This window comes from Dicentrarchus labrax, unplaced genomic scaffold, assembly GCF_905237075.1.
Source record: "Dicentrarchus labrax unplaced genomic scaffold, dlabrax2021, whole genome shotgun sequence".
NCBI classification, from domain to species: domain Eukaryota; kingdom Metazoa; phylum Chordata; class Actinopteri; family Moronidae; genus Dicentrarchus; species Dicentrarchus labrax.
The window spans coordinates 551,493-566,852 of record NW_026136724.1 but is presented as its reverse complement, the minus strand read 5'-3'; the positions used below and the strand labels follow the sequence as shown (position 1 = coordinate 566,852).

At 43.7% G+C, this 15,360-nt stretch overlaps 1 protein-coding gene and 1 long non-coding RNA gene across 2 annotated transcripts in view; one reads left to right on the top strand and one right to left on the bottom strand.

Moving 5' to 3' along the window:
• mmp24 (matrix metallopeptidase 24) overlaps positions 1-14,473 on the bottom strand; it is a 66,749-nt gene extending 52,276 nt beyond the window's left edge. The window contains exon 1 of the mRNA XM_051392636.1: positions 14,073-14,473. Coding sequence (XP_051248596.1) covers positions 14,073-14,207 — 135 coding nt within the window. The 5' untranslated portion in view covers positions 14,208-14,473. The remainder of the gene's footprint in view (positions 1-14,072) is intronic.
• On the top strand, positions 5,417-6,198 carry LOC127359012 (uncharacterized). The gene is made up of 3 exons (XR_007882582.1): positions 5,417-5,528; positions 5,571-5,696; positions 5,740-6,198. It is a non-coding gene; the product is annotated as an uncharacterized LOC127359012 (long non-coding RNA).
• Positions 14,474-15,360: the final 887 nt, after the last annotated feature.

Below are 15,360 nucleotides of genomic sequence, written 5' to 3'. Positions count from 1 at the left end.
GAGCCACTGATGTAACTACATGTTAGAATCCTGCACAGGACTGTTCTCTTAATGCCCCCCGCAAACTGTCTGACTATTACCCCCGTACAATAGTTTGTCTTCTACTGTCCCACAGGGAAAACACGAGTCTGTAACAACTGAGAAATAATCCTAATGTTGACTCCCCTCGCTTTGCTTTTGCTTTGTAAAAACACGCTTTAATCTTCTTTTAAACTTCATTCTTTGACTCCATCTCCTCCATCCTGGGACCCAGTCAAACCCAACCTCATATAGCTAGATCTGTGTTGGGTTCCACCGGACCCACACCGTACCAGGGTATGGGCAGGGTACCATAACCCAATGCAGTCCTCTACTAACACTGGACAAAAAGCACCTGTAGCCAGAAAGATCTCCAGATCTGAATATCATATCATATAATATCACATAAAAGGTAATCAATTTCTGTAATCGTATCACCACGTTGGATACTACCGTAGCCTATATTTGTGCATTTATTCCAGTGTAAACAGCTACAGATACTGCTGGATTCAGGAATAATGTTCGATAAAATGCCCTCTTGGACGGCCCTATGGTAGATAAAACCTGATAAAATGTCTTCAGGGATGCCTTTTTCAAATGCAATGAAGTTCTTTCTAAGGTACTACTCTTAAACCTGATTTCACCGTAAATGCATCATGTTTATTTTTTATTTCTTCAGTCCACCACTGACTACAGAAATACCACGTGGGGAACATAAGAACTGTTTCTCCTACAGGTTTCTGATGGCAGCACAGACTGTTGAGAGTGAAGCCAAACACTGCAGGTCTTCGGCTCACCTTCATCTGTAAGAATGATTGAAGGTAAACATGGTGACTGCAGTGTAGTCTCCTCTTCAGTTCTACAAGTGCGTCGCTCTGTGTCACACATAAACAAAAATATGATCTTGTACAGTACTGTGTCTAGTGTTGTGGTGGTGATATGAAGTCTTACACTGAACTATAAATCAAAACCTCTGCTGTGGGAATTCACAGTGGGACCATTAACCCCCCCGTTGTGTCAAGCATAAATCTTTACTCCTACATATCGGACACGCTACTTCTGGCACTGTAACTCATGAGGGGCTGAATACTGATACGGGTGTAATTCTTGGAATAGAGGTCTGAATGAAGACCACACTTTTTGTCACAAAAAACAAATTTGGTCATAAAAATCATTGTGATATTTTTATGTGAAGAACAACAAATTTCAGATTTGGTATATTTTTGGGAATCAGTGTCTAAAAATGGAGTTTGGGCCGGTTTCATTAACATGTAACAAGGGCAGACAGTTGTTGTCCAACAACAGGAAAGCTTCACCTTCAGTGCACTGTCAATAATTCATAAACGCCCTCAGGTATACATCAGAGTCTGCACAGCTCACAACTTCTGTCAAGTCATTGGACTCAGTTCAAATAAAACCTCCTCCTCCACACCTGCAGCTTTGTGCCGTGCTGCCTTCACACTCACAGGGAATAACGATCAATGCGTGCAGTATTTGTCGACTCAAACGCCGAGCAGCGGAGACCACGTGTTCGCTGTGTTATTGTGGCAGCTTGTCTCTGCACCAGGGTGACTCAGAAACGTCTCACTACATTTATTGTTGTGAGGCGTAAAAGTGACTCACTGAGAGTTTCAAATGAATGTTCTTTACATATTTTGTTATTCTATTGTTGACTGAAGTTCACTGAAAGCTGCTGTTACATCATGTTCAGTTCTCTTTAACTGCACAAAAACTTCAGTACATTTTACTAATTCCTGCTTATTTCTAAGCAACTGGCTTCTATTATTATCTTTTACCTTTTTGTATTTCTCATTAAACTGACACCAAATGGGCACAGATTCGACTCTGGCTGTTTGAACCTGCAATGTAATTAGTATACATTTCTCCCAATGCAAACAAACACATTTTAGTACCTTTTAAAGGCCACAATTCCTGCTTTATCTGTATATTTGTTTGATCCATTCATACCTTTTATCATTTCCACTGAATGCCTGCTATTGACAACGCATTAAATATCAACATAACAATCAAAAGTAACCGATACTCTCTAGGAGAATACTTTGTATTATAGGTATTATTTTACACCAGTGTAGTTGAGTAATACTTCAGTAATGTAAGAGTACTTCCACTTTACTCTTTCCACCACTGGTTACTGAACTGCAGATTAAAGGTTGTCTTGAAAATAACTATATTACACTGAAGACCTCATCAAGACATCGCTGTTTGACTGACAGGCAACCTCTGTAGAATACACGAAGGAACATCAGACCAGCACGGCGGCCGCGATCATCGCAGCATCGCTTTGAGGTAAAATATTTCAGGATGCAGCAAAAGGCTCGATTGCAGCGGCTCCTGCGAAGTACGTGCTCAGTGCGGAGTGATGGACAGACGGGTGAGCAGATTTGTCAACAGATCGATGGAGATTTGACGGATGGATGGAGCAAAAGAGAGGAGGAGGACTGAGAGATGGATGGAAGGACGTGGGAAGTACTTCTATTGTGTTAGCATTCAGACAGCTGTCATCTTCTATTCTTTTATACTGCGCTTCGAAGTTCAGCCGGGACACGCTGTTAATCATACAGGAGCTTACAGAGTTATCATCACTGCGCCTTCTGCCTGATCTTCCAAAACTCAAACATTTAAAGGTGCTTCAATCAATAGTTTACAATGGATCAGATGATGTGAAAGGTGTCGTTCACAGTGACGAACCCACTGTACTCTACCTGCTCAGCACCAGGCAGCAAACACACAGCTGGTGGAGAAAGTGGAACATTTAGCAGCTGAAAAGTGAAAAAGGAGATCAGAACAGAGCAAAAGGAGAGTGAATACTGGACTCAGATTCACAGGACAGAAAGAAACAAGACTCCAAATGAATCATAATGTTGCTCAGAATCTGCAGGCTGTCACTAGATCAGCTTCATACGGCGATAATATCAGAGTGTTTACAGCTTGTTTCCACTATAACATAAAATACTTTATCCTTTTGTATCACATTTTTTGTATAACTGCTTAATTAAAGGTTAAATATATGAAACGTTAAACATTTATATAGCAGCAAACCGGTATTCTCTATATACAGATACAGAGTCACATGGTGTCTCTCTCCCTCTGCCTGTGTTGTATCGCAGCCTCTCTGTGGTTTGTTTCCATAGCCGGTCTGCTCCGACTGAAACTGCTGTTTTTATCATCTACGTCGGTGAATTAAGGATTTATTTCCACCAAACCAGAGTTGGTGATTGTTGGAAACACTAACAGAGACGCTTTTAATGAGTTTTATTCTGTTTCTGTTCACTTTAATGAAGTTCTGATGATCTGAAGGTAAAATGAGTGTTTCTGTCTCTGGAGTCTGGTGGAGAGTGATAGTGATATTACGGCTGTTTGTGGTTAAACTAAAGGTCTATCTCTGTAGGGATCCTTTCCATAATGCTGTCAGACACTGACAACAACAACCTGAGTCTGTCAGTGGAACAAACAACAACTACTGTTAGTGGAACAAACAACTACAACTGTTAGTGGACGCACTTTGACCCCAATGATTAGCAAACATAGTGTAGCAGCCTGTTTTGAGGACATTTTCTCATCTAACTTGGTGTTGTGTGTTTTTTCTTTACAATTACCTGCTAGGTAAAATGACTGTTTTTATCCATGTAGTCTGGTCGGCCGTAGCGCCCATTGTTTTGGTCTGAGAATCTGATGTTTTAGAGCGACTTCTAAGTTCATTTTGTATATAACCTTTAAATATCTAGAAAATATGAAGTACATTTTATTCATATCCATACATATGGTCCCAGGGGCCACAGCCAGCATGCATTAGGCGGGAGGTGGGGTCACCGCCTCGTAGACACTTTGATCCTCACACCTTCAGGCACTTCAGTTTCCACTTCACCTGCATGCTCCCAGGACCTTTCTGATGTGAGGCGACATGCTAACCACTGAGCTGCCTTGCTGCTCTTTTGTGTGTTTCCATGTTTTAAGTAATTCGATATTTTAATGCAAAGTTCTGGCAAGAAAATCCCTATTAGTGTTTTTTAAATACAAACAATTACTGTATGATCCGTGATGAACATTGTGGTGCTGCACCAGGATGATCTGTACTAGCTGCAGGCACATAGCATAATTAAATTTACATCTCAGTGTGAAATTATTTCCTCTTCCTGTGTTACCACAGTGATCAAACGTAATCTGCGCTCCGTGTCCTTCTGCGCTGCACCCACAGAGCTTACAGAGAGCAACAGACAGAGTCCTGCCTGATATTCATTTTTAATTAGAACTGCACTTCCGTCCTGCTCATTGTGTCGTGTTATGAGGCTCCGCCGCGCTGCCCGACTCTCATCTACAGCGGCAACCCACTGAAAGAACTGTGTGTTAGTTTCTGGCACATTTTAAAAGTGATCTGCAGGGTTCGTTAACTGTTATGTGTCCTGGACAATAGTTTTCCATTAAGGTAATGCTGTTTTTTGTGCTTGTGACAACCGGAGCTTTTAACCCTGATGTCTCCTGTTTGACATAAACCTTAATAAAGCACAAAGACACAAAACATAAAGAACTAAAATGAACCGTGCTGCATGACTCACCCAGCATTTCTGTTAAATACAAAGTGATGCTGTTGTTTTGCACAGTTTTTGTAGCTGTGTCCCACACTGATGAGTACAGTAAAGGATTTATTCTTAAAAACAACCAACGAGTGACTTCAGCTAAAAATGTACAAAACTAAAACGACACTGTTCAAGTCTACCCGTCATGATTTTTTTTTATATAACAAAGCAAATCATTAAGTTTGTATTTGAATCTGTGATTTGTCTCAAGGTTACATATACAAAAATTCGCATGCCACTAAATGTTGCACTAGCATCTCAGGCCAAAACAATGCCGGTGCTACAGCTGACCAGACTCTATTGACAAAAACATTACCGTTATTTTACGTAGGAGGTAATCGTAAAACACACTTCCAACCAGGGTGGCCATTTCCTTCACATCAAAAAGGAGGACACTTTACATACACAGGGACACGCAAGCAGATATTTGTTTGGTATGATCCGGTTTTAAATTTTAATGTTTTTCCACCAGATTACATAAAGGTGCATACACATACCACATAGCTAATAATAAATATACAAGATACAGCTCATGACAACGAATTGGCCTTCCAATTCAGATTACATAGGTCTAATAAACATCATACAGAAACTGTTCTTAATGTTTTTATCTGGATAGATAAAGGGGAAAAAATACAGCACCTTCTGTTTCATACTTTGCCTATACATATGAGTATCTGAGTCCATCTGTGACTGTGAGTCCTCAAGTTGCTTCACTGAGGCCGGTCAGAGGCTGGTTGAGGCAGATCAGAGGCTGGTTGAGGCAGGTCAGAGGCTGGTTGAGGCAGGTCAGGAGGCTGGTTGAGGCCGGTCAGAGGCTGGTTGAGGCAGATCAGAGGCTGGTTGAGGCCGGTCAGAGGCTGGTTGAGGCAGGTCAGAGGCTGGTTGAGGCCGGTCAGAGGCTGGTTGAGGCCGGTCAGAGGCTGGTTGAGGCAGATCAGAGGCTGGTTGAGGCAGATCAGAGGCTGGTTGAGGCCGGTCAGAGGCTGGTTGAGGCAGGTCAGAGGCTGGTTGAGGCAGATCAGAGGCTGGTTGAGGCCGGTCAGAGGCTGGTTGAGGCAGGTCAGAGGCTGGTTGAGGCCGGTCAGGAGGCTGGTTGAGGCCGGTCAGAGGCTGGTTGAGGCAGATCAGAGGCTGGTTGAGGCCGGTCAGAGGCTGGTTGAGGCCGGTCAGAGGCTGGTTGAGGCAGGCCACAGAAGGCTACTTTTTGACACAAACCTGTGTTCTTTTGCCCATTACGCATTTTCAGAATTTCAGGCCAACAACCGACGTTAGCTAACGTTAAGTTCTCTGTCGCTGAGAGCTTGATTGACAGCCTGGGGTTAGCAACTGTGGTGAGCCTGTTGTGGCAATCAACACATGGCTCATTTGAATATTAAAATTAGCCATGTGTTAATAGGTCACAACACGAAAATGTAACCAATGTAATTACTTATTTTGACACAGCTTTTTTAAAACACATTTTTAGCCAATAAGTATTAAACTAACGAGGTAATGTGTCAAAAGGCGACCTTTTTTGTTATTTTCTCAAAAGGAGGACAAATGAGAGTCCGGCTTTTAAACAATCCGGCTTTGGCCACCCTACTTCAATCACCAAATCCATCTCTGTTAGTGTTTCCAACAATCACCAACTCTGGTTTGGTGGAAATAAATCCTTAATTCACCGACGTAGATGATAAAAACAGCAAACACAGGCTGAGGGAGTGAGACACCATGTGACTCCGTGTCTGTATATAGAGAATAGCTGTTAGCTGATATATTCATAATTAAAATCTCATATATATATATATATATATATATATATATATATATATATATATATATATATATATATATATAATGATGGTTAAGATGGTTATAACTAATGTATTTCCATTACAAAGGACATCAGTCTAAAAGCAATTCTTAGCAGTTTTCTGTTTGGGTAAACAGCCCTGATGCAGTTACAGTTACACATAGAACTGCTTGCTATTTGGTTTAATCCTGTTAGGTTGGGCTTGCAGAAGGTATGACTCACATCACAGAGACAAGAGGACATAAGCGAGGGAAGGAGTAACACTCCTATCAGTCACTGTGGACTAACCTCTTTCCTGCTGTCAAATATAAGTTAATCTCTTTCTTTGCCTTCCTTTATCTTTGCATGTGCGTGTCTCTCTTATGTTTTCATCTTCATCCTATATCTCTTTTTGTCTTGCTTCCTCTCTCCTATCAGCGTCTCGAGTCTCTCCACCTTCGCTGCCTGACGTCCTGTCTCCTGCTGCAGTATTATACAACTCGTCCTCTTTTTCTTCTCACCCTTTCTACTCTTTTCGCAGGGCTTTATGCAGATGAGGCTGATCTTAAAACCAGTGACATTATGGTGAAAAGGTGCTGTAAGTGACTCAGCACCACCAAGTAGACCAAGAGACATGCAAAAGTCACTCATGCACCAATTTATGCACTGTTCTCAGTGTCAGTATGAGCCGAATAAAGGCTGTATCAGCAGCTTCAGGTGTGTGTTCACAGTCAGTTTCATTGCTCTGCTTGTCTTTTGTTAATAACTGCTGTAAATTCCAGAGTAGCTAAATGAAGTTTACACTGAAAAATCCATAACTTTACTTTTTTTCTGTCCAACATTGCTGCAGGACTGGACATCTCCTGATGGGAATGGTTGGCTTCTACTTCCCCATATTTACACCAGCAGCCTGCTGTTGCCTCTTAGAGTGGCCTACTTTGCTTCAATAATCGCTTCTGAATCCATTTATTTAACTTTTCAATTCATTTGGACGAGTTTAAAACCAGGCGGGGAGGAGGAGGGATGCATTCGGTTGTCATGTTTCCGTTGCAAATTTTAACAAAATATCTTCTTCTTGGCAAATGAGGATGTGAATGAATGTCTCCATCCACTACCGTTGTGTGATTATTAGGAGATGGTTCATTGAGATAAGCAGCAAGAGGGCGCAATTAAAAGAGCGCCAGTTAAAAGCTCAACAGAAAACGGTATGTGAATTTAAACTTTGTGTGTGTAGCGATGTGTTACAGAGCGGAAACAGCTCATCAGTCTGAGTTAAATGTTCGTTATGTTCGAACTAAAATGTGGCCTATGCCTGGAGCTACACTCTTTTTCCAGAAATCCTTTTCCAGGACCTCTCCAGGACATTTTCCAGGGGTTTTTCTTGATAATACAGAACAGTGGCACCAAGTGGCACCAAACACTGAAGTAATTCCTTCAGATTTTACTGTGTTAAATCATAAACGATTGTTCACTGGATGATGAAGGACAATAACAAGCAGGAACAGAAGTTTATAACTACACCAGATTCTATGTGCGGCTTGAAAAGCACGGCTATTCAGAAAGGTGGATTGATTGAGTTCAGCTGAGCCAGCTGTCCAACACGTCGCTGCTGCTCAGAACTTCAAACTGTTCAACAGATGTAGTTTGTCCCTGGCTCGCTGCATACAAACGGCACAATACCCTCATCAAATGCTCAATGACAACTCCTCTTATTTACAGCTGCAGCTTGCACTGAGTGCACGGTAAAGTGTGTGTGGGCGGGCGAGAAAGACAAAGGCTGGAGAGGAGGGAGGTGAAAAAAAAAACTGGGGACAGAGGGAGACGGATGAATAAAGAGGGAGAGCGCGAGGAAGGACTGTAAGACAATGAGGCTGTCCATCAGAAAAGCAAAAATGTTTCTGACGCGCAGCGGGCGGCGATCGCAAAGATAGACGTGAATATGAAGTGCAGGATGCGTGCGCGTCTCTCAGTAAGGATGGCAAATCAGGACAAAGCTGAAAACTACTAGTAACAGCCGTGAATTCACACCCGCCTACACAGTGTACAGACACACACACGGCTCTTATAAGTGCAGCATTGCAGGCTCATTTAGCCCATTTCTCGGGTGTAATGTAGTGTTTACAACACCCCAGAGACCGGCCTTTCTCCCCGAGCTCCTCTCCTCCTGGGAGGGGGGAGGAAAAAGCCCGGAGAGGTTTAGGAAACACACTTTCATCTCGTAAAACCATCAACTTTGCTGTTTAATCCGCAACATGGATGTTTCTCTCAATCTTTGTTGTTCATATTCATCACCCCTATGACTTTTTACTGTTGCTGTTGTCCTCCTTTACATCACAATCACCATCATCTTCATCACTGTCATTATGATGGGCAGGTACGTGCGGCCATTTTGAGAAAGCCTCTCATGACCAGTACAATATAAAAAGTCTCCAAACACACGGTCGATGATTCTTCTGAGAAAGTGTGGTGGAAGAAAAAGACAATTCCGGTTTAGTATCAAATCCCTCCAAATCCAGCTTTCTCTCCTTCATCCCGGTTTCTATTATATCAAACACAGACATAATACTCTACCGACTCTTTTAAAGCCACACTCACCTCAAAAAATGAAAAGTGTTTGTTTCTTTTGCTTTAAAGCTGCATTAAAGTGGAACAATGTAACTTTTGATGAACAGCAGCTGAAGGTAACTGTGACGGGGACAATGCTCAAACACTGTGTAAAGATAGAGTGGAGAGTGATGGTCGACTGATTTGAAGGCTGATGCTGATATTTAGAGAGCAGGGCTGCCAAAATATAATGCTGATATCAAAACAAAGAAAAGTCACGTTCAATTCTGTTCTATAGTCAATTTTGGCTCATCAGCTGATGCTTATTATCTCATAATGCCAGATAATCATCCCAATTAATCAGCCTATCCCTGGTAACTTAGTAACGCCTCTTACACAGCAATATTGATCCATTATCCACCAGCTATTGGTCACAGCAGACCCAATAAGGATAACAGCAGATTCTGTGTGTTTTATTGGTTATGAATTCAACTTTAAGAAGAATGTGCTGTTTCTTAAAAGTCTTTACTTTAATATTTATTTTCAATATCAGATGAATCATATCATGAAGTCAGAGGGGTGGTTCAATCGAGCTTTTTGCCTCTTTCAGCTCATTGCTTTTGGTTTTAGAACATAAATGTAATATGGTTCAGTAACTCGACTGCCAATGCGTGCTGATCCTTAGGTCATTTTAAGCTGAAACAAAAACTATTAGTTAGTTATTATAATGTCTGTTGTAAAACTGAACCAGCCTGGTTTCACTGGGAAAAGCTAGCTGGTCACCGTTTGTGTTTCCTTTCTATGACAGCAAACACAAAGCCTTTCTGTAAAGATTATACTGCAACCTGAACATATCTGCACAATTAATAACAAACCCACCAGACTCCTCCGCTAACACACAGCTGCAGGTGGGCCTTGGTTGAAGGGGGTTCAGATCCTTTACTTAAACAAAGCACTGATACCACACTTGGAAAACACTCCTCTACAAGTACAGTGAAGGTTAGACGGAAGCTTTTCCCTCCACTGCTGAAAGAAATCCCAGAGGAACCACTGAAACTGTCTATTCTCTCTTTTGTATATTCACTATTGCTCTTTAATGAAGCAACAGTATTTCTTATCCAGTTACTCAATTAATCAGAATAATTGGTAGAGCACTTGGTTAATATGAGAATTGGATGGTTGCCGCCCTGTAGTCTCAGTGTCAACCCACTCCAGCAGCAGGACGCAGTTACCAGATAAACCCACTGATTGCACAGAGAAAGAAGGAAAGAAATGAAAGTGTTTGGCCACATAACGCAGCCAGCATCAGAACAGCCATAAATCAAAGACTCTTCTTATAAACCTCATCAACAAAAGAGCTCGATGATCCGTCAAACACCGTCAACACCACTCCGTCACTCCGTTTGTGATCTATAAACACTGCCATTCTTTACCTATCAACCAATCAATGAATCAATCATTTAACTGCATTAGGAGAGTCAGCGAATCTTCCGTTTAACAAGCAATCTGCACTGAAAGGCAACTGAACAACAGCTACAGCCCACACAACAGTTGTCTCAACCTGCTGGCCAAAAATATTCCTTCCAAAACAGCATTAGGAGGTTCTGACCACAGAAATCTGACCTATTGTGTAAACAGGCAAACAGACAAAGGAGCACGGACCAGTGAGTCAGACAAAGAGCTCAACGCCTCCTTCTCCCTCCGCTGTCTCTGCTGGTCGGCTAACCAACCATCTGTTTTCACTGCGCCAGCCTCGCTCCTCAGCTGCATCTTCCCTCTGTGATTATAGGCTGAGAAAGCAGAACCCCGTGTCTCTGTGTCTCTGCAACAACCTGAAGGTGAGGTGGGCGGCTGACATATAATGTTTCATGCTTGAGCGTGGCGCTGATGGACGACTGACACACTTCTGGTGAAACAAAACACTGAGCTGATGTCAACAAGAAAACAGAGTGAAAGACCCCCCTGCTGCTAACATACGCTACACGAGGAACAACAGCGGGGGCGGGGGGGACCCTTACTTACTCATTATTACAATATAAAAACACAAACACTGAATTCAACAGTTATTTGTCAGCGTCAATCAATCAATGTGTTGTTGACATGGCTAGCGTCACAGGCTTAGCAAATGAATGCAATGAAAACGCTGTTGAAAGGTGAACTCGGAAGATGCGATAAGCGCTGAAATAATTGTCCACTGTTGTAAATTTGGACCGAATCACCACACGGATGTCGGTGCCTCGTTTCAGTACCAGAGCCGTCGAACGTCCGCTCTCTGGTGCGGAGGTTACAGACATCACTGCCACTACTGTAATTGTTATTTAGTGTTAAATCTGTTAACATATTGTTTAATTTCAAGTTCAAATTTGCCTCAGCGATAAAAAAAAGACCTGGTTTAGGGGCTGAAAATACTTTATATAGTATTCTCAATGCTGAAAATAACTCAGTATCTTCAACATGCTAGCTGAGAAAACAACACTAACTGTAAAGGATTCAGTGCGTCCAAACACATCCGAAGCTTAAAGTGTTCATTCACCAGGCCACTGTATAGAACACCTTGCAACATGTGTAACACGGCACAAACAATGTGTCTGAATCAGTCATCACAGTGTGTGGCTCTGCGGACATCACAGGGACCGACGGGAAAAACCTCATAGTTACAGACCTCATTACAGCCCGGCATCAAACCCTTTTCAGGCTTTAACATGATGTGCACCACCAGGAGGAGCAAATAAATACATAAATATGACAGTGGCACATGGATCAAAACATGTTTTCATGCAGCTTCACAGAAAACATCAAGGCCTGTATCGGCACTGCAACGAAGAGTTAAAACACACACAGAGACGTACAGCGTGTCAACAATCGAATACACGGAGGAGAGGAAAGTAACCAGAGCATCCCTGTGGCACAAACAGATTTTATCCACACAACAAGGCCGGCAGCTGGCAGACAACCTGTGCACCAAACCTGTGGCAGTGACAGCCCACGATCACCAAGAGGGGAGCCTTTCATTAACAGTGTGCATTAATATCGACAGCAGGACCCTCGTCCTCGCTGAAATCACCATTTTTAGCTGTTTTCAACACCGTCAAGGCACACTGAACTTTTAATTCAAGAACGCAGGACCCCGATGAGGAGATCTACAGTACACATCATCTACCGTCTCACATGGAACACGAGGCCGCGCACACAAAGAAACCCTGGATGCTGTGAGGCCTTCTGATTGGTTGGCTGTGACTTCACAGGAGAAGCTTTGTTGAAAACATCACATGGCATTTGCAAGAGACAGACAGGAGCTACTTTCACACCCTTTTCACATAAAAACCTGGATTTGCTCCACTTTGCTCCCAGAATCAATGTTAGAACACACTAAATGAATTGATAAGCTGATCAGAACTTAAACCTGAGAACATTCAGCTCATGACGCCGTGTTTACCATGTTTCTGTTTATGTACGGGGGCAGATTCTGATTTTAGCTTCCAAAATAAAAGAGTCACCTCTTTGAAAATTGCTTTCTTCTCATAAAATGATCACGAGTGCAAGCAGAGCTTCCAAAGTTATTGATAAGGGATTAATAATCAGTCATTCCCTTGTTCCAGCTTCTGAATTGTGAGGATTTGCTGATTTTCTTTGTCTTATGTGACTGAATATCTTTGGGTTTCTGGCCGTTGACTCTTTGGCATTTTTCACTGGTTCTGACTGAAACGAATCGATACTGAAATGAATCACAAGTTATTCCTGATTATGAATACTTCTCTGATGTTTTATTTTCCAGTAAATTGAAGGATCAGCGTGGTTTTCACTGTCTCTTCTGGAACACTGTCACTGTGGCATTGTGTGTACAGTACATTGATGTGAGGCCACATTAACATGTACCAACAGTGGCTTTGAGGAGGATTAGGATTCCTCCGGCTCGGTGAAAACATCTCGTCCTTTGTATGAGCACCGTGGCACAACCCGGCCGTCAGCAGCCGCTCGGCGCAGCCGCAGGGAACTTCCTTTGTCTGAATGGAAGTGTCACCAAAAACAAACGCCACTGATCACGGCTCCCACAGGTGAGCGGTGGATTTCCAAACAAGGTGTCGTTCATATTCAGCAAACAGAGCAGCAGCCCTCTGGGAGCATCACTTCATCATCAACAACACTTCCACCTCTCACATCAACAAAGAACTTCCTCCCAACATCTGTCTGCGTGTGGCAGCAGCAGCCACATCAGGAGCAAAAAGAACATCTGTCTGCACCTCTTCCCATCTCTCCTCCTCTCCTCCAACTCGCTGCCATTTCCATAAATTATGGAGGGAGGCTATATTTGGACTCAGTGGAGGGAGAGGGTGATGGAGAGAGGGTGGGGGGGGGGTGATCTGGAGATGCTTTGTTCAGCGCACACATGAAAGCAGCGCACTCATTCAGCTCCACTTTAACGCTCTCTGCGTGCTGAAGGCTTTTTATTGACAACGCGGGCTGAGAGCTCGTTACACACACACCGCGCGAAATCAGCTGCACGTGCACACTGGTTGTGCCCATTCTTCCCATTGGACACAACAGAAGCCTGTAAATGAGCCGTGCACGGTGCGCTGAGGCCGCTGCTAATGAGGCTGTATGGCTCTCTCTCTCTCTCTCTCTCTCTCTCTCTCTCTCTCTCTCAGCCAATGAGCACGCGGAAACAATTAAACCTGACGAGCAATTAAAGCACCTTTGTCTGCGTGCACGGAGCCGCTCGGTGCGCGCGCAGTCCGGGCGCCTGAAAACAAAAGAGCAGCGCGAGGACTCATCCAGCGCCGCGCGCTCGTTGATCCGCTTTAATGCATCCACTTCAGCAACTCGTGAATCTTTTATTTCCCTGTCCCTCCTTACAGGAAGGGTGGGTATCACTTTCGTTGTAGGGGGAAGGCGGGAAGAGGGAGGGAGAGAGGGAGAGAGAGAGAGGTAGAGAGAGAGGGAGGATAAACACAGAGCATGAAAACATCCCGAGGAGCGCACGAACCTGCGCGCGTTAAAGACGGACCGGAATTAAACTGATGGAGTAAAAAGAGGAGGGGGGCGTTCATTCCTGTACATCCAGAGAAGAGGGGGGGGATGCAGATAGAGACACATAAACAACCCTCACCCTCCTCCTCATTAACCCCGGGGGGGTCTCCTACCTCCACAATCAGAGTCTTCTCCTCCCCGCAGACCGAAACCACCCAGAACAAAATGGGAAAGTAGCAGGTCTTCCAGCAGAATCCCGGGAGCCCCGCTTTCCTCCTCCGCCTCACTCCTCCTCCCCCCGTCGCCATGGCTGTGTCCCCGAAATCCCCCCCTCCGCTGTCCGCCGGTGATTTCCAGGCTCCTGCTCCGCTTGTTTACCGGAGGAAACCGTTAGTGTGCTCCTGCTTCATCCCGTCTGCTCTGACTGTCTCTCGCTCTCTCGCTCCCCCTCTCGCTGTGTGCGTTGTCTCTCGCTCTCTCCCGGTTCGCCAGTGCGGGCGCGCTATTGGTCTCCTACACTTGACGAGCGCCCATTGCGCAGGCTCGTTGAGGTACGGCGGAACAGCTGGGGAAGCCTGGCTACAAGACAGCGCGGATGCAGGTTGGTCGGGTATCATTGTGGAGGAGAAAGGGGGAGGGACGGAGAGAGAGAGAGAGAGAGAGAGAGAGATGATGGATGTTGTTGCAGTAGCGCTGTGCCAACACTAAGAGCGCTACAGCTGCAGGGACTCTCTCTTATTTCTCCCATAAAGTCAGTATGTGACAACAATGAATTAAAGAAGAATAGACATATATATATATAGTGTGAGCTGAAAGCCCAGCAGGGTTCACATCCTGAAGCTGAACAAGTTCCAACTGACAAAGTCAAAGATGGTTCACTTCTACTCCACCATCGTTGGATCAGTCGGCTCCCAAACGGCTCATTTAGTTCCACTTCAGGCTTTTATTATTCAACCTATTGAGCACTTGAAGCTCCAGTGTGTAACACTGAGGAGGATCTATTGTCAGAAATGGAATATAATATTCATACATATGTTTTCATTAGTGCATAATCACCTGTATTTAGAATAGTTGCGTGTTTGTTACCTTAGAATAAGACGTTTTTATCTACAGATGCCCCTGAGGGCCAAACCAAACACTGGCTGTAGATAGGGGGCCGCTGTAGTTTTTCCTTTGTGCTTGGAAGGGGGCGGTGAGATGACAGAACTGCACCGCTAGACGGCACTAAATCCTACACACCGGACCTTTAATTCACTCAGTGTTATCATACAGTGTAAAACCTGTGTGGTAGAGAAAATGCACCCTGGAAAAATGTTCTGTGAACACGAAGCAAACAACAATATTTAATAGTTTTAATCACTTAGTAGTTTTAAGGTTTCTGCGTAAGTAAATTCACTCACATTAATGAACAGAGTAAGAGTTGTTAGGATAGAGGAAATCACATATATATATAATATTAAG